Source organism: Gracilinanus agilis, chromosome 1 (assembly GCF_016433145.1).
Source record: "Gracilinanus agilis isolate LMUSP501 chromosome 1, AgileGrace, whole genome shotgun sequence".
NCBI lineage: Eukaryota > Metazoa > Chordata > Mammalia > Didelphimorphia > Didelphidae > Gracilinanus > Gracilinanus agilis.
In genome coordinates this window covers 56,180,449-56,200,529 of record NC_058130.1, presented here as the reverse complement: position 1 = coordinate 56,200,529, position 20,081 = coordinate 56,180,449, and the positions used below count along the sequence as shown (strand labels likewise).

General features: G+C 39.0%; 1 protein-coding gene across 1 annotated transcript in view; it reads left to right on the top strand.

Annotated features, from left to right (window-relative positions):
- TAMM41 (TAM41 mitochondrial translocator assembly and maintenance homolog) overlaps window positions 1-19,474 on the top strand; it is a 39,147-nt gene extending 19,673 nt beyond the window's left edge. Inside the window, exons 6-8 of the mRNA XM_044666382.1 lie at window positions 4,164-4,329; window positions 6,053-6,115; window positions 19,336-19,474. Of these exons, the coding sequence (XP_044522317.1) occupies window positions 4,164-4,329; window positions 6,053-6,115; window positions 19,336-19,412 (306 nt within the window). The 3' untranslated portion in view covers window positions 19,413-19,474. The remainder of the gene's footprint in view (window positions 1-4,163; window positions 4,330-6,052; window positions 6,116-19,335) is intronic.
- Window positions 19,475-20,081: the final 607 nt, after the last annotated feature.

Below are 20,081 nucleotides of genomic sequence, written 5' to 3'. Positions count from 1 at the left end.
ATTTGAATGGTTCCAATTTAAACTTATCTAAGCAAGATTTAATAAATATATTGTAAAGATAGCTCATTTGAGATTATTTTAATCTAGATTGATATTCTCAAATTATAAATTCAGCATTTTCTGTATTGAAGAATCATTAAACCACATGTGGAATATAATCTTCAAATAAGACCCTAAATTTTTAAATTATTAATATTTTAATTTTTAAGCTATAAACTATTATGAATATTAACAGTAATCATAACAATACATGTGTTCTATTTCCTCTTTAAAATCCTTCTGTGTACTCATAAATTTCCATTGCTTTTATGGTGTTTATAAAAGTTATTTTACTTGTAGTTAATGTGTGTATGGTGGTGTTCTGCTGAATTTTCTACACATCTTTTTATATAGGTTTTCCTATAGCTCATTGTAGTCTTCCTATTTGCTCCTTTTTTGCATCACAGTAGTACTTCACTCTATTACTATATCATAATTTATTTAACCATTCCACAGTCATTAGATATATGGGTTGTTTCTAGTTTTTTCTAGGCCTGTCTTAATTTTTCTTGATGCTATAAAATGTCATTGGTGTACATGGGCTGTCCAGCAGTTGTCCTTCATTTTATTGTATGACAACTAACCTGTCTTTCTGGTCAGACATTTCTCTAATGATCTCTGTTACTCTGGTTTAATTGGTTAAATAAAAAATTCAGGAAAAATAATTTTTAAAATCTTAACTATTGAACTCATTCTTCAAGTCATGTTTCTCTTCAGAAATCTTATTGTGGTTATTTATTCAACAAATATGAAACATCTATTTATATGACAAAAGTTATTCTTAATGCTTTGGTGTTCTGATAACAAGTTAGATACTGTCCCTCTGTGCAAGTAATTTCTAGTCTCTACAACAGCCTGACAATATAGTAAGTTTTGTGAAAACTGAAAAGAAAATTTAGATTGATGTTCCATTTATACTAGGATTTCTGGCACTGAGTAGCCTTCATTGAACATGTAGGGTGGAACCCCATGGCACACTTATGGAAGGACATGGGTAGAATGGACAGGCCTGAAGTTGTAGTCTCCATTGATGACATCAGAGATTTATCTGAGTGCTAATTTATCAGAGGATTTTGATGTACATCATACCTTTTTACCTTTTTGACCTTGGACAGGGCTTCAGATTATACTTGGAATCTCTGAGGTATTTCTGCCTTTCAATCTGTGGTCATTTGTAGGAGATTATTAATATATATTTTCTAAGCAAACCAGAACTCAGAGAGGCTTTTCTGCTGGCTCATTTGCCTTTTGGGCAGGGACATTCATTGACCTCCCACTGTCAACAATTAAGGTCCCCAGCCAGCATATCTCCAAATCCTGCCCTATGGGATCTCAGAACTCGCTGCTCCTGCCATGTGTTGTGGGGAAGGGGAAATAGTGAGCCTCGGTACCTCTTATCCAGCATCTCTCTTAAGGGACTTTATTCTTAGTATTTTCCTTCTAACACAAAATTCCATTTGCCCTCTTCCCATTGATCTCGAGACTTCAAGAAAATAAATACTACTCACAAAAGCATAAGGAACCCCTAGTGTACAGAGCATTGTATAAGGCATTGGTGGCAGTTACTGAAGAAGTGCAGGTCATGCTTTCTGCCCACAGGAACTCACAAAGTTTTCATTGTAATGTCATTAACTGTGGCAACATGCTGAGCAATGAGTCTGAATAAGGTGTGTGGTTTTCAGGTTCCCTGAGGAAGCCTACTGAAACACACTGCATGTTTTTATAAAAGCTTTTGAATTTCTATGTTATTCTTCATCTAAGTATCTTTTTAGGTCAGATTGAGAGGGGAAGCCAAATCTTTGGCTTCCAGAACATAAATTCAGATGAAAAGTCCAGTCTTCCTGTTTTATTGGTGCTTAATCCTCTTTTAGAGGACAGCTACAAATGAGATATTTCTACCATCTTATGGCTTATACAGAGAGTCCCAAAGAGTCTTAGTATAGTTTTAAGTAAAGCATGAATGCTTTAATAGTCTCTGAAATACAATGTATTTTTTAAATTTATTATTTGTAGCATTCTTTTCTTTTTAAATATTGAGTTCCAAATTCTCTCCTTCCCTCTCATCCCTCTCTCCATCCACTGAGAAGGCTATATACAAAATCATGCAAAATATAGTTCCATACTGGCCATATTTCCAAAAAAAAAAGGCAAGAAAAATAAAGTGAGAAAAGTATACTTCAGTTTGCATTCAAAATTTGTCTTTTCTCTTTCTGGAGGTGGATATCATTTTTTCATCTTGAGTACTTTGGAATCGTCTTGGTTCATTGTATTGATCAGAGTAGCCAAATATTTTACAAGTGATTATCATTACAACATAGCTATTAACTATACACAATGATTTCCTGGTTCTTCTCACTTCACTTTGCATCAATTCATATAGACTTACTAGGTTTTTCTGAAACCAATCCCCTAATCATTTCTTTCGACACAATAGTATTCCATCACCATCATATACTACAGCCATTCCCCAAAATGACAGACATCCTTTCCATTTCCAATTCTTTATCAATACAAAGAGAGCTGCTAAAAATATTTTTGTATATATAGGCCTTTTCCCTTTTTCTTTCATCTCTTTGGGATAAAGACTTCGTAGTAGTCTCATTGGATCAAAGGGTATCCAGTTTTATAGCCCTTTGGGCCTAGTTCCAAATTGTTTTCCAGAATAATTGGACCTATTCACTACTCGACTAGTAGTGCATTAGCATCTCAATCTTTCCACATCCCCTCCAACATTTATCATTTTCCTTTCTGTCATATTAACCAATATGATAGAGATCATATCTCAGAGTTGCTCTCATTTGCATTTCTCTAAAGCAATAATGATTAAGTATTTTATGTTCCTCTTACCAAGTTATTAATTCTCCTTTACTGATTATCTTGCATCACTCTCATTTCTTTTTCCCAATTTTTTGTCTACCACTTATCTCTTTCTTAACTCTTCTAGGAATTCTCATTGTGCTTGGATCCAGTTAGGATTTTTCTTTGAGACTTTTTTTGTAGCTGGTTTCACATTGTTGTGTTCCTCTGAATTTATGTCTTGGTCTTCCCTACCATTGTAGCCTTTTATGGTCAAATTCCTTTTTTGTTGTTTGCTCAATTTTTCAACCTATTTCTTAACTCTGAACTTTTTGTTAAAATTGGGTTCTGTTCACTTAGGGGTGGAGAGGCACTGCAAACTTCAGGCTTATTCATGCTGCTATTTTCACAGCTAGTTCTGGGGATCTTCAAGTTTTTCATGTTTCCAGAATTGGTATGTTCTTGGGAGAGGTGTGGTCATTGCTGTTCTGATCTGTGATCTGCTCTTTACCAAGAAAGAGCCCCTCATCCCCTACAACTGCACACACTAGCACTCCTCTTTGATTTGGAACTGTGAGCAGGACCATGCTCCCTTGTGACTGACCAGCAGTGCTTCTGTACCTTGGAACTGCAAACCAAAACTGCGTATGAGTTGCCATTCGGGGCCAGCTATACCCAGTGCCAGCAAAGGATCGCCTGTAATCTCTTTCTGAGCAGTTGTCTGACCCCATTTCAGGGCTGAGAGCTCCCAAAGCAGCTGCTGGTATAGCTATTATTTCTGCCACCACATGTGTGGACTCCAAACAGACCTCTATTCCAGTGTTACAGATTTCTCCTACCTACCTCTTAAGTCTTCTCAGACTGGAAAAATGTCTCACTCCAACTTTTGTTGGCTTTGCCACTCCAAAATTTGACTTTGAGGTGTTATTTTAAAATAGGAGGGAAATGTTGAGAGAGTTCAGCTGGGCAGATGCCCCTAATCTGCTATCTTAGAAGAAAATAATGATCTGCCCAAGTTTCAGATGCTTAGAAAACCATGTTGCCAGTTGTCTTAACCTTAAACCTCAAAAAACAAAACAAAAACTGGCTTTTGAAAGGTAACTATCTTTTTTTTCCCCCTATAGAAATGAAACAATATGGAAAAACAATTTATTGAAGGGTCATATAATCCTTTACATTTCCATAGTTAGCCTAGGAAAAGACAAGAAGGAGCTGCTTAGCCTTTTCTGAGGGGTGGGTATATGTTTAACAGAAAAGTTTTTCTAGCTTTGGTTAATTGTCTTCAGAACACTTCCCTGATTGACTTTTTCATTTTTATTATTACTCAGATAGATAAAAGCCCAGAAGGTCAATTCACTCAGTTAATGACTTTGCCAAAAACCCTACAGCAAGAAATAAGTTATCTTATGGGCACTCCAGGGAAAAACAGAGATGTAGAAGAAACTTTATTACAAGTGGCTCATGATCCTGATTGCGGGAATGTGGTACGGCAAGGTAGGTTTTTTAATTTGTTGTCTTCAAGGAACTGTTGGCCCTGGAGAAGAGAAAATAGCTTAAGGATCCTATTTTTACTTGACCATCCAGACAGGGAGCATCCTTTACATATTATCTCTAGGAAGGAAGGAAGGAACCAGTAATTCAAGGGTCTTGTTACAAATACACATTTCTATTGTTCTTCTCCCCTTTTTGGAAGGGTATGTAATATTCTACATTCAGGGTCCCCCACTTCTGAAGAGAATTAGAGGGAGATAATTATGTCTTGTGAGTCATTTTTTAAAATAAAAACAGTACTCAAATATTCTAGGAGCAGTAATCTGGGCTAGCAAATGGCTGGAAATCTTTTTGTAATATTAGGTACACAACTTTATTCAGCAAGCTGAATGTTCTCACAATAGTAGCTAAGATTTATAAAGTACTTTAAGGCTTACAAAGCCCTTTACAAGTGTTATCTCATTTGAGTCATATCACAACCCTGGGAGCAAGAAGCTATTTTACAAATGAGGAAATTGAAACTGAAAGAGGTTTGGTGATTGCCCAAGGTCATGTATCTAATAAGTATCTGAGGTAGGGTTTGAACACAAGTCTTCCTACAGCCTTGAAAACACTTCATAAGTGGAGGCAATTACATGGCTCAGTGGATTGAGAGCCAGGACCAGAGACAGGAGGTCTCTTGTTCAAATCTAGCCTCAGCTACTTCCTAGCTGTGTAGCCCTGGGCAAATCACTTTACCCTAACCCTTACCACTCTTCTGCCTCAGAACTAAAACCCAGTGTTAATTGTAAGATGGAAGATAAGACCTTAAAAAAAACTTCATAGGCTATAGCTAATGCTTCATATTAACTTTTAAAAAGCTTAAACTTTTATACTATTCAGTGTAAAATAGAACATTAGAAACACATTTCCTTCTCAGAGTATTAACATGAAACTGAAAATGCATCCCCTTTCAACAGATAAGTTTTATTTTCATTCATTCAGTAGTTATTGAGCTTCTTCGAGATAACAGTGTAAATATTGCCATTATCCCATATAAGTTGTAACACATATGAGTGTTACTTCAATAAATACTGCCCAAATATCACAGCATGTACTCAGATAAATGAGAACCAACTCTGAACTCATCTTTTGAAGCATTATTAAAAGTCAGTGGACAAATGATTTTTGATGGGTTTTTGTCTCTTTTGATGTTTAATACCCAATGTCTATTCAAGTGAAATAAAGGCTGAAAATACTGTTTTTACATTCAGGACTGAGCCATTTGTGTTTATGGAGTTTTTGTTGTTATTTTGAGGTAGGAACTATTATTTGGCTTCCAGCACTTAAAGCATTTAACACATATTTAATAAAGGTAATTGAATGTGTAGCCTTTAAGAGATGTCAAACCTATGTGACATTGAAACAGAAATCACTTTTGCTCATTTTATTGGACCCATGGAAAAACACACTATCTTCCATTCAATCTTTTTTTTTTTTTTTAAACCCTTGTACTTCGGTGTATTGTCTCATAGGTGGAAGATTGGTAAGGGTGGGCAATGGGGGTCAAGTGACTTGCCCAGGGTCACACAGCTGGGAAGTGTCTGAGGCCGGGTTTGAACATAGGACCTCCTGTCTCTAGGCCTGACTCTCACTCCACTGAGCTACCCAGCTGCCCCCTCTTCCATTCAATCTTAAAACTTTTGAAATGGCTAACATCTATACTTTATATTCTTCCCCCTTACAGGACTTTCAGGCATTGTGAGACCTTCTAGCGTAATGCAGAGCACCAAAGGGCTCCTAACAGCTGGTAAGAAAGAGCTTTGAAGTTCCCAGGTCTGCTGTCACCCTTGGTTTCAGGGTCAGCATTCTCACTGAGCAAATTCTGATCACCATTCATTTCTCAGGCCTTTCTTAAATGCTTCCTTGGGCATGCCTTTCTCCAGGTGGCACAATTAGGGTGGATCCAAAGGCAGAAGTCATCTTTGAGAAATTACAGTCTACCATGACTCTAATCTGGTAGTCTGAGGAATCAGACAATGAGAGATTGAGGTAGAGACATTACACATGAGGTCCTTAACTTTCTCAAATACTGGTCTCCAAATCTCTCTTCCTCCAGATCCCCAGAAAGTGAAGTATGTGATCAGCTGGTTAGAAGGTGGGAAGTTAATGAGCATTTGTTAAAGTGCCTGTTCTGTGTCAGGTATTGTCCCAAGCAGGGAGGATACAAAGAAAGGCGGGGAATCCCATCGCTGCTCTCAAGGTATTCACAAGAAACATGTGGGATAAATTGGAGATCAGCAGCAGAGAGAAGGCCCCAGTATTAAAGGGGAAAACACTAGAGTTGGTTGAATAGGGAGATGACTTGATTAGACTGTGATAGGAAAATGGGTCCCTCCCCACCCCCCAGTCACACACTTGCCTTCAGCAGAAGGATTCCATTTTCCTTACTCATTACTGCTTCACATTCTCCCAGCATTGGCCTCCCCTGGCTACACCAACCCTTGGCCCTTCAGGGGGAGGCCCTTCAGGCCCTTCAAAAACCTAATGATTTAACCTGGGCACCCACAGAAGCCACACTGCCCTAGCATCCCCACAGCCACCTCCTGGCCTGCCATAGCCCAACCGTTCAGGGGGCAGCTTTTTGTGCCCAGGCAGGGACTATGAATGAGCTCCCTTCTTGGCTTCATCATCAACAGGAATGATGAAATCACAAGAGGTGAACCAGCATATCTACTGTCTGCCAGGCATTACATGTTCCATCCCGTAGTCTTCTCCCCGAAGTGTACCCCTGTCCCATACTTGGCTGTTTGAAGTGAGAAGACAAGGTTGTCCTCTTTCAGTCCCTCAGGATCCCAGCTCCACTATCATCTGTATGCCCAGTCAGCTACCAGCTCTTGTTTTCCTGCCACTCTTCTTGTGTCCAATGCCTTCTCTCTGCCCAGACAGCCACTACCCTCCTCAGTCCCTCTTTACCTCTTGCCTCAGCTAGTTCAAGTCTCCTGATTGTTTCTGTTTCTGATTCCCCCCCTTCAACCCACCCTTTCTGTACAGTGGTATCCAACTCAAATAGAAATGGGAATCACTAAATCATACAAGGATTCCTACAGGCTGCATATCATCTGAGTCTAAATTGTAATATTATCGGTGCATTACTGTAGTTTTATTTTGTTCAATTATTTCCCAATTACATTGTAACCTGGTTTGGGCCACTTGAAAGTGTTGTGGGCCACATTTCAGACTGTAAATTTGACACCTCTGCTCCTCTCACCTGCCAAATTGATGGTCTTCATTTCTATTTATTGTGTAAGTTGTATAATATATACAGTTAAAATTGATAATACAGTATTACATGTCTTCAATTTATAAATAATATATAAGTATATCTATAGAGCTCTTGGCCAAACATTTTTTTACTTATAAGGAGAATAACCAAAAACATTTGGAAAGTATTATTCTAAAATTCCTTCTTTTTGATCCATTTTCACAGATGCTAAGACTCTCCCTTTTCCCCCAAGAGTACAGTTAAGTTGTAAGTCTTCTAGGCTTTACACTCCGGTTATCCCCTCCATCTTTCATACTGTCACTTCCTTCTGCATAGATTCAGCCATGTCCGAAATCTTCAGTGGTTCCCTATTGCCAGCCAAATCAAGTTAACTGTTTTGCCTGGCCTTGAAGGCTTTGGGACATTGGGCACCACAGTCTTTTTTGACTTCATTTCCTCCTATTTCCCACCACATGTGCTTATTATACTTGAGCCCAAAGGTTCTCAACCAGGAATCCATCAATTTGTTTTGGGGGAGAGTTGTTTTTTTCCTTTCCTATTTTGATAACTGTATTCCAGTAAAAATTGTTTCCTTTGTAATCCCAACTTTTGCATTTAAAAACATTTTGAGAAGTCCATTGGCTGTACCAAACTTTCAGGGGGGTCTGGGATACAAAAAATGTTTCCCCGGTAGACTCATGTCTATGAGCTAACACTTCCTGTAATTCCTCTCCTCTCTCCCATTGTCCTCAGTGTCATCCCTCCACTGCTTTATCTGTTGCATGACTGCCCATCCCTTAAAGCCTGCTCTAGTGGTGTCTCTTCTATGAAGTCTCTTCTGAACCTTCCTGTTAACAGTAGCTTTCTCTCCCTTCAGACCACACCCAAAGCACTTGATTTTTTGCCTTCATTTCAGTGTTCCATACACTTAGAATAACAGTTCTGTGAGGAGTCTTATTCTACACTCCATCTTTCCTCTCATGCCTAACCTAAGAAGTAGACATCTGCTCATTTGGACTTATTGAATAGAAATAGAAGCAGACACCACTAGACTAGGTTTGTGCTAACATCTGTCATGGCCAAAAGACCAGAGCCGAAGACTGAGAAGGCTGGGCTCCAAACTCAGTCTTCAACTCCAGCTTCATCCTTTTTTATAGTTAAAGTAGATGGAAGCATAGAGGTGAAAAAGGGACTCGCCCAGTCACACTGAGCACAGCCATCACTTGAATCCAAATCTAGTTTCCAGTCCAGTGTTCTTTACACTATCTGCCGCATGCTTCCTAATCTGCCTTAAGATGAAAAGCTGTTTTTAAAGTGATATTTTATAATTTGTTGATTACATTTTCTGAAACAGAATTTAGGCCACATGGTGTGATGATGGCTAAATCATTTTCCAAGTCTTATTAATAAACATTCTTTTCATGAAATTAAACCATCCTGGAACATCTAGAACTATAATTCCTGTAGTTATAGCCATCCACATTATCAATCTACCAGCAGCATCTCTGCACCTCTAAAACATCTGAAAAAAATTTTCGAATATAGCCCATCCAAAGTCTCTCCCACCAACTTCCCAATAAAGAAAAGTCAAAATTCTAAAATGTTAAAGATTGATGTTTTTGTCTCAAATGCTGAGAATGTGATGGATAGCCCATAAAATTACATGTGAGCTTTTGTTACCTTAATTTTATTAAGATATATAAGTAGGTGAATATGAGGATTTAAACTAGCTTATGATTTAGCACCCATGCCAACATAACTTGGGAGGAGGTATTTTTCAGACTTGGTCATCTGTATTGTATGCCTTTCCGATCAAAAGATTTCTAAAAGCAAGAAAAGTTTTTTTAAATTTTACTAAAGGAGAAAGCTAGGTGGCTTAGTGGATTGACAACCAGGCCAAGAGACAAGAAGTTCTGGGTTGAAACCTGGCCTCGGACACTTCCTAGCTATGTGACCCTGGGCAAGTCACTTAACCCTTCTCCTCTCCCCCTCAACCCCCCAACTGCCTAACCCTTACCACTCTTTTGCCTTGGAACCAATATACAGATCTGATTCTAAAATAGAAGGGAAGGATTTTTTTTAATTTCCTAAAACAAGTACTAAGTCCCAGATCTCCCTCACTGATCTTTTGGTAAACAAAAGACAAAAGTTGCAAATACCAAAATGCTAAGTGTCTACTTATGGACACCCCAAGACTTGAAACCTACAAGTGCCTTCTCCCAGGACAGGACACACTGTCACATCTTCATTGCCAGTCATTTGAATTAATCTTGGGAGAAATATTTTAAAAGATAGTAAAGCAGATATTTTGACTGAAATCCAAATTTATAATGAATTTACATGAGTACATCAGATATGGTCTTCAGTTAGATGCCTTCTCTGAACTTCATTGGGGTGCACAGCACAATGAGAAGTTTATTCATAGGATGAACAGATGGGAGGAAAGTTAAAGAGACTTAAATGGTCTGAATGGGCTAGGTTAGGAAGGGCTCAAAATGTCAAACAAGTGGCTCTAAAGCTGGGCTCTGGCCATAATAGAGAGCCCCTAGAATTTATTTAAAGTGAGATTGGAGGGGAGGGAACATTGATTGGTAACAGAACCTTCTGCTTCAGTAGAATCATTTTGTCAGCTAGATGGGAAGAAAGTTGACACAGAGAGACAGATTAAAATGCTTTTTGAGGTGATAAAAACCTGAACGAAAGGTGGTAGCTGTGTAGGTAGAAAGAAAATGCATACAAAGGTACTGTAAAGGTGGAAATAGCAAGATTGGATCTGTGGGCAGTGGGGAATTGAGGATGATCCCAAGATTGCAAGCTCAAATGCCTAATAAGAAAGTGGTGCTCTCCAACCCTAATAGGAAGGTTGGGAAAGGGAAGAGTTTGAGAAGAAAGATTATGAGGGCCGTTTTGACATAAGTTCAGTATCAGTCGGACATAAATTTCAAGATATCCAGTAGGAAGTTGGTGATTGGAGACTGGAACCCAGGAAGGAAACTGGGGATGGATTCATAGATCTGGGAATCAGCATAGAGATAATAAAATCTATGGGAGCTGATGAAATCACTAGAGCTAGATGGTATAGAGTGAGAAAAAGGGGCGACCCAGAATAGCCTTGGGAAACCCCCAAGTTAGCTAGCAGGCCTTTCCTAGGTAAAGAACCAGCAAAAGAGACAGAAGGAGGAGAACCTAAGAAGAGAGAACAGTGTTTGAAAACCCAGAGAATATAAGATGATGACTAGTGTCAAATCTGCAGAGAAGTCAAGAAGGATAAAGACTGAGTATTGTTGGGGCACTTAGCATGATTCAATAGGTAGAGAATCAGGCCTAGAGATGGGAAATCCTGGGTTCAAAATGTGGCCTCAGACACTTCCTAGCTGTGTGACCCTGGCCAAGTCACTTAACCCCCATTGCCTAGCCCTTACTGCTCTTCTGCCTTGGAACTATATTGTATTAACTCTAAGGTAAATGTTAGGGTTTAAAAAAAAAAGATCAAGTGGTAGTGTTCAATCACATACATTCTTCATGACCCCATTTAGGGTTTTCTTGCCAAAGATCCTGGATTGGTTTGCCATTTTCTTCTCCAGATTATTTTACAGATGAGGAAACTGAACAAGCAGGGTTATGGTACTTGCATATTGTCACACAGCTAATAGGTTCATCTGAGGCTGAATTTGAACTCAAAAAGATGAATGTCTTCCTGACTCCAAGTCCAGCACTACCACCTGGTTGCCTCTGAAGATTTAGTAAATACCATTCTAGTTGAGGTCAGTTTCAGTTGAATGATGAGGTCAACTCCAGATTGCTGATTTTTTTTTTTAAGAGGAAGCACCTTATTGTAATAGAATTTAGCCATGAAAGGAAGAAGGCATAGAAAATGATCGTTGATTTATACCTAGGAAGGACCAACCCTCTCATCCCATTCTCAAGTATAACCATTCTGTTACTCAGCTAGCTGACTCCTCCCATTTTACAGATGGAAGAACTGAGGCATTCACTAACTTGTCCAAGGTCACCTGGGTAGTAAGCAGCAAAAGGGGAATTTAAGCCTACGTCCTGTGACTGAAGCAAGGGCTCTTTCCATAGTATCACCCTACTCCCAGAATTTTAAACTACTATGTTGCCCACCTGAATTTTGTCAGAGCTACTCAACTCCAAGTCAGATTGCTTATGGCTAATTGTAGCATAGAATGCTCATGAGCAACCCTCCTAAAGGCAGACAACCTTTTTTTTTTTTAAACCCTTACTTTCTGTCTTGGAATCAACACTATGTCTTGGTTCCAAGGCAGAAGAGTGGTAAAGGCTAGGCAACGGGGATCAAGTGACTTGCCCAGGGTCACACAGCTAGAAAGTGTCTAGATCAGATTTGAACCCAGGACCTCCTATCTCTGAGCCTGGCTCTCAATTTACTGAGCTACCCAGCTGCCCCCCAGATAATCCTTAATCTTTGTTCTGGTTTATCCTTGGGGGAGGAAGGAGTTAATTTTTGTCATCGCTGTTGCAAACATTCATATCAATCATTTCAGTTCCCTTAATGTAGACCATTTGGGTAAGGTTTAAAAGTTGTTGGTTTTTTACACTTAACCTAGTTAGAGCTCAGGACGGTCCATAAATGCTGCCAACCTGAAAGGAGCCCTTGGATTCATTTCAGAGCAGGGTTCTCTGTGCCAGCAGAGGGCAGCAGCCAGTGTGCACCTGCCAGAAACCCAGCCTCTTCAGGTCTTGATGGCAGGCAAGACCAGAGAGTGCCAAGCCTGGCTCTTGGGGAATGGAGCCAGTGACCTCACCCTCTCTGTGGAGAGGTGGCATTATTAACATGTCAGGGATACAGTATTAAGTGGCATGACACTTTCACTGAACTAACTTGTAATAGAATTATAGGAAGTAGGAAAAGTATCTAAACATAGCTTCCCCACATTTATCTTGAAGTTATTTTAGATAAATTGTGCCTTTCTGCCAGCTCAGATTTTGGGGTGGATATTGGACAAACACCGCCTTGACATTATTTGAAATTTACCTAGTCTTCTTGACTCTTGAAATACCCCTCTTTACATATCCATATGATATTGTTAAGCACTTTCATAGAGATCTAAAGACTTGACTATACCAGCAATTGAATTTGTGATTTATGGGCTCCCTCCCTGCACAACTCATCTCCTGACTTAGCTGGTGACTTCTTTTACAGGGAACCTTCCCACCCCCAAAGTGCAAACTCTCAGGTTATCCATCCAGCTGATTGATTATATCACAACAGGTCTTTTCACTTGATAAATGGGTTCAGAAACCATGTAACATCTATTACTTTGTTTCCTTTTCCTTTCTGGATATTTTTAGCCCTTGTCTGTTCTTTCTGGAGTTTCCATCTTTGGCATCAGGTTTTAGAGCTAGAGGGAACCTTAATTCATCCTCTGTATAACAAATCTTAATCTGTAAAAATTATTTTCCTTTCATTTTTCTCTAAAGCTGAAAGAGGTGAAGGGACTTGCCCAAGGTCCCACCATCAATAAGTAGTAAAGTTAGACCAGCAAGAACTGAAAAAGGTTTGTTTTCTACCCATATTCAGACTTTCCTTAATTGCTTTCTCTTTCCTTAGGGAAGATGTAAGTGAGCCAAATAACTAGCAAAGGGAGAGGAAAGCTAAATTTCAATTTGTGCTTCCGTCATCCTGAGAGGTGATGGAATCCTTCCCCAGAACAGATGGGGGAAAGTAGTGGAGGATGAGAAATACCATAAGCACGTGAACTTTTAGAGCAAGAAGGACCTCAGAGACCATCTGGTCTAAGTGTTAATGAGGAAAGAGCACTGGACAGACAGTGTTCTAGTTTCTTCTGACTCGTGTCATCACTCTGCTTTTCCATTATTATAACTGAAACATGTTTTCCCAAGATATCTGAGACACAGCCACATTCAAGTATAAGTTCAAAAATGCACTCCAAACAAATGGCTTCCCACATTCTCCATTAGCCAGAGAGAGAAATGGTAGATAGTGTGAGTGTTATCATTCCTATTTTATCCCTTCTATGGCTGAGGGAAAGTGAATTACAGGAAGACAGGTTGTCATAGTTTTTGAGCTAAGTGAGACCTTCAGAGATCATTTATTTGGTCCAACCATTGAGAGAACTGAGACCCAGGGAAGTTAAATGACTTGCTTAGGATCATTTCTAGCAGACCCAAGACTAGACCTCATTCCTGGCTTTCCACCATTTGTTTCCTCTGTCAGGAAAGATGGATTTTTCATGGCAAATATCTGTTATTAATTGAGGACTGATTATAGTCAAAAGCCAAAGTGCCTTATCTCCATTCATTTCACTGAGGACTTGGGAGAGGACAGAGGGTCTGCCTTTCTCTGCAGTTGGCAAAGCACAGACACATGCAGAGAGGCCACAGGGCCACCATCTAGTAGTGGGAGAGAGGAAAGATGAGTGTCTGCTATCCAGCCAATAAGAGAGGTATCTTTATTTCCACAATTTGGTCATGTATCAGAATTTCAGCTCTAGTAATGGCAATGCCATGAGCAAGGAATTTATTCCCAGGATCAGTGTCATTCACAATTGAATGTTTTTTTTTTTAATCTTTTGAATGTTTTAAAATATTTTGTCTAACCTAAAAATATACCTGCAGAGCAGGAGTTAGTACCTTTTTGTGTGTTGTAGACCCGTTGGGCAATCTGGTAAAGCCTAGAGAGACCCCTCAGAATCATGTTTTTAAACAATATGTAAAATTATAGAAGAAACCAATCATGATTAAGTACAGTTATTTTTTTTTTTTAAACAAAGTCATGGATCCCAGGTTCAAAACCCCTACTATAGAGATTTCTAAAATATCTTATGGTAACTGTTGCAATATTTGATGACAAAACATTAAAGGATTCTGATACCTCCAGCCTCTTTCAGATGGATGAAATGGCAGGCTTGGTTTCTGCCTCTCAGTGTAAGCATCTATCCTCTCTCCCACCACTAGATGGTGGCCCTGTGGCCTCCCTGCATGTGTCTGTGCTTTGCCAACTGCAGAGAAAGGCAGACCCTCTGTCCTCTCCCAAGTCCTCAGTGAAAGCATGAGTTTCAGAATGTGGCTGATCTGTTTTTCTGGGCAGCTTTGGGCCCAGGTCCCTGGGTACTTTTTTAGCCCAGAAAAAAACTACCCAGTTTAGGCGTGTTAAGGCTTGTACTGAGCAGGTTTCTGGCATGCCTGAGTTGCTATTTACCTGCTCTGCTTTGAAGGCAACAGAATAGCTCACTCATTAACCTCATCTTGTGCTAGAGGCAAATAGGCAAGAGGGCTGGCTGAAACCTGATGATTGCATATGACTGAAGCCATTTCTCATGTTTACTTTGAGCAGCACACATGAAGCCAGCACAAAACAGGCAGGTGTTACAAGTAAAGGCTGTGCAAAGATTTGCTTGTCCTTTGTACCTGGGCCTTTGGGTTCTTGAGGAATTTCCATTTAAACAAGTTTTTTTGTTTTTACTTGTTCCTTAGAAAAGATTTTCTTGGTAGATACAGCTACTTTGGTTAGGAACTTAATTAGAAGAAACATCTGGTACTTAAAGTTGTGAGAAAATATATTCTTCTTCAATCTAAGACTTTCATATCTGACTTCATCATTAACCGGAGGGATTTTGTCTTGATCTTTGTGAACTGCCAGGTGTTCATAGTTGATGAACCCACAAGAAGTGAACTGTGTATGTTTAGTTAGCAGAATTAGAAGCTTAACAGTGCTACTTGGCCAGTGGGTCCTGTGTGCTGCTGCTATGTGCTAGGCATTAGACAAAAATGGGGAAATGGCACAGTTCCTTACTTCCTGGGGCTTATGAGCTAGTGTAAAGGAAGAAATGGACACAATTGTGGTAAAAAATAGAATATTATAAAATCCTTAGAAGTAGATTTGAAAAGGAAAAGATTTATTCTGGCTAAGAAGTTAGAAGATTTCATAGAGAAAGTGACACTTGAAGTAAGAAAGAGAATTCTTCCCCAGTTAGAAGTAGGGAAGGGACAAGAGTCCATTTCTTTCAGTCATGATGGCCAGTGTGTATACAGATCCTTAAAGGTGGGAGAGTACTCAGGATAACTCTGGAGAAGAGGCTATAGTTTACTTTGTTTCACAGGATTTTAGAAAGAATGAATAATAGTCTTGTGAAAAGGTGAGGGTTGAGCCTTGAATGTCAGGCTCAGAAATTTAGATTTGATTTGGTAAGCATTGAAGTCAGTGAAGGCTTTGAAGCAGAGAGTAACAAGACATTGGGAAGACTATTTTGGCAGCAGTGAGAAGGATGGACTAAAAAAGAGAAATGCAAGAGAGAACAAAAACCTGAAATCAGGCTGATGCAGTAGATCAGGCCATAGAAAGACCTGGGCTAAGGCAAAGTATTTTGGAAGTAGGAGACAGAAGTGAAGCAATGGATTTGGATGTGCAGGTAGGGTAAAGTGGTGCTCAGTTGGAACAAAATGAACTTGAAGAGCCAGCCAAGAGAGGTGGAGTAGATAAGAGGACCACTGGCCTTGGAGTCAGGAGGATTAGGGTCAGTTCTGCCTAGGACAATAGCTGGATAATCCTAAGCAAGTCACCTAAGCGCCATGATCCTTAATCCTCCCTATCTGCCAGGTATATAAAGCATCAACTTGTTACTCAACTGAGACATGGTGTTCATGATGGGCATGTTCTAGTGATATAAGTGTGTCTGCTTTTATTGAGAGGCAAGGCAGTATAATGAATTGAGGAGAACTGAGGTTCTAGCCGAGGATTAGAACTCAGTTCTCTACCTCCTACAAAGAAGTAGTCATAATAGTAGAAGTAGATTAGTGTTCTAGGCATGAGAGGAATACATGAGATCTAGGCGAGTCATAAACAGCCAGTTGATTCGGATGTTAAATGAGTGTGATATAGGTGAAGAAAACAGAATTTGTGTTCATTTCAGTAAAACAGCAGCCTCCATCTACATGAGAATTAAAGTTTTAGAAAGTAGTATCAAAGCAAACCTCTTACTTTTACATCTAAGGAAATTCAAGCCCAAAGAGTCTGTTCAAGGTCAAAGAAGTAGTTGGTGATAGAGTTGGAATTAGGACCTAGATCTCCATTCTGCCCCACCACTGCTCTTCCAATACTTCCTGCTTTATGTCATTTAAAGAATAATTCCCATAGAATGTAAGCTCCTGGAGGGCAGGAACCAACTTGATTTTTATATTTGTATGCTTAGCCCCTAGTAATGCCTACTAAGTGTTTAATAGTCATTTCTCGTTAATTGGTGGTTTGACTAGTTGACTGATTCTGGGGTTTAAACTGAAGTGCAGTCTATCAGATTTCCATTCAAAGATAATGCCTGTTTTTAGAGTGGGTGTGCTAGTTAGAAGAAGCCTGTGTACAATTAAATCTTTTTGAATTAACAAAAATATTCTTTCTTCATCCCTTCACACCATTGGGGGGGGGAGAAATCTGCATAGTGTATGGGTTGCTACAAAATGAAGCAAACAGAACTAGGAGAATATGAATATTGTAGCAATAAAGGCAATATTGATGGTGATTGACTATGAATAATTTAACTCCTCAGCAATACATGATCCAAGAAAGTTCTGAAGGACTTATGAAAAATGCCTTCCACCTCCAGAGAAATTGCTGACAGAAGTCAAAACAAATTTTTATTACTTTATTTATCTTGGGGTTTTGTTTATTTGGTTTTTTATTTCCATCTGTTTTCTTTTGCAATGAGGCTGATATAGAGATAGGTTTGCATAACTACACATGTATAATCTATATCAAATTGCTTGCCTTCTCAAAGGGGGGTTTAAAACATATAATCTTTTAAAATGAAAATTAAACATTTTTGCATGTAACTGAGAATAAAACAAAGTTTATGCGTGGGAAGTGTGTGAGAGTGTGTGTGTGTATGTACACATAGTGGCAACTCAGTGGACTTCCTAGCTCTGTGACCCTGGGCAAGTCATTTAACCCCAGTTGCTTAGCCTTTACCACTCCTCTGCTCTTGGAACCAATATTTAGTATTGATTCTAAAACAGAAGTTAAAGGTTTTGATTCACAATTCTCTCTCTCTCTCTCTCTCTCTCTCTCTCTCTCTCTCTCTCTCATAACAAATTCTTAAATCGGTCACTCCCCAAAAGATCACTTCTCCCCCAAGTATATTGTTTCTCTGTAGAAGGTGGGCAGCATGCTTCATCTGTGATCATCTGGAGCTGTCATTGGTCATTGTGCTAACCAGAACTGAAGCTTTTCAAAGTTGGTTGTTTTTACAATATTGTTGTAGTTGAATCATTTGTTCTTCTGTTTCTTTTTACTTCACTCTCCCTCGGATCACAAAAGCTCACTTAAGAGTTCTGTTTTTACATTAGTTAATGTGCTTAAGTTCCAAGTAGGCTGTGTATCTAGGTTTTCTAGGACTGAGCAGGACTTAATAGCTATTGCATCTTCTACTTATGGCTCAGTTCCCTGGCCCTGCCATATTTAGCCTGCTGTGTGAAAGAACCTAAAATCTGTATTGGATTTGGAAGCTTGGTTTTTTCAGATGGGAATGTAAAATCCTCTTATAAATTCTAGCCTCAAGTAGGTGAGGTTTATTGAGAGTGCTTGCTCCAGGGAGAAAATTAAAGGAGGTGGCGGCAGAGAAGGGCCATCTTCTTGCTCTGCATTTCTAGAATAGGCTGCTAGTTGGTCAGCAGGTCAGAATGCCATAGGGTCCTTAAGGACTAGAAGAACAGTTTTCCTGGACACCTATCTTTTCTTTCCATTTATTCCTACAATGAACACTCTGTAGGGTTTTCTAGCATAAGTCTACCAGTTAATTAAAAGCATTTAGGAAGCACCCACTCTGTACCAGACATTGTGGTTGGCAGGTGCTGCAAACACAAGTACAAATAAAGACAATCCCTGCCCTCTAAGGCTTCCATTCTCCTCAGGATTCCCTTGGATCAGCATTTAAAAATTTGTCATTTTCAAGGAAAAGCCTAACCACAAATTATTTCTTTTAATTTGTCAGAAATATATATTACACTATTGCAAATATTAATAATATAGAAATAGGTTTTGAACAATGATACATGTAAAACCCAGTGGAATTGCTTGTCAGCTCCAGGAGGGAGGAGGGTAGGGAAAAAACATGAAACATGTAACCATGGGAAACTATTCTAAATTAATTAATCAATAAAAAATTTTTTTAAAGAAATATATATCAAAGATTTAGAGCAGGAAGGAACCTCAAGAGACCTTCTCAGTTTAAAGCTAGGAAACTCTAGAAACCAGAGAGGTTAATCATTTGCCCAAAGTCTCTTAGGTAGTTAGTGTAAGAGGCTAGATTTGAACCCAGGTCCATCCTCTGTCTCCAAAAAACAGTACTTTTCCCACTGTACCACTGATATAAATAACATGATGTATCGCCAGAGGTACATATATCAGGCATTTGTCTCCTTGTTATCAAGTACCTCCTCTGCATAAGGCATGTACTAGGCACCAAAGGCAATATAGGAGTGAATTAGAAAGACAGCCCTTCTTCAAGAAGGTGACATTCTTCCTGACTAGCCAGGAGACACAGGAGAGGCTAAGGTCTGTGGAAGTTTGTTGCTTGATTAGTCTGCATCTCTACATCCTCAGTAGATGTAAAATTGAGTATTTGCCCACCATCTTTATGTTAATCATGAGAAACCTCCTGTTATTTAGTTCTCATGGTCTATGACTATATAGGTATAGAGTTTGTTTCTGAGATATTCCAATTAATCACTAAATTTCCACTAAATATTCTTTTTTTTGTGCCTTTCTCTTTCAGGTTTGAGAAAATCAGTGATTTACAGTTCAATGAAACTGCAAAAAATGTACACCGGATGGTCAAAGCAGAAATCCTAATGTTGCTTGCTTTTGTACATGCTGTGTATAGATGAATAAAGTATCTGATCTCCTTTTTGTCAGAATAGTATTAATTATTTCTCTACTATTTAGTTTCTTTGGAAACTTTGGGACAAGTAGAAAAAGATTACTTTAGAGTGGTTTGGGGCAGTTTTATGCCAAGAGAATTATTCTGTTCAGACATTCAGCTTTGTTGATTCAGTGTTCATTTGAACTTAGACTGATACGTTTTCTAGGTATATCAGTGTCAGAGGTGTGTGAAGTTGCACACATGTGGAATATTTGGTCCTTGGATGATAGGTTTAAGAAGCTTTCCCTCCCTACTTGTCTTCTCATAATTTCATCTTACTGTCTTGTCTCCACATACTTGTTTTTTATCAGTTAGGGTTCTAAAGTGTTTAATTGAAGTTTTACTGGAGTTAGGCATGTCTTTTTCTTTGATGCCCTTCTTTAAAATGCATAATAGTCATAATCTGATCTGCTATAGTCTCTGAGCCCCTAACTGTAATGGTCAAAAGCCATTTTGTTTTATCATCCTGGTAATCTATGTCTTCTTTTCTGCCATATGGTATACAAATTGTAAGAAATGTAATGAGCTAGAAACCTAGGAAAACTCTGTCCCTGAGGTCACATTATCACCAGGTCTAGCCTTTTCCTCTGAATTGCCCG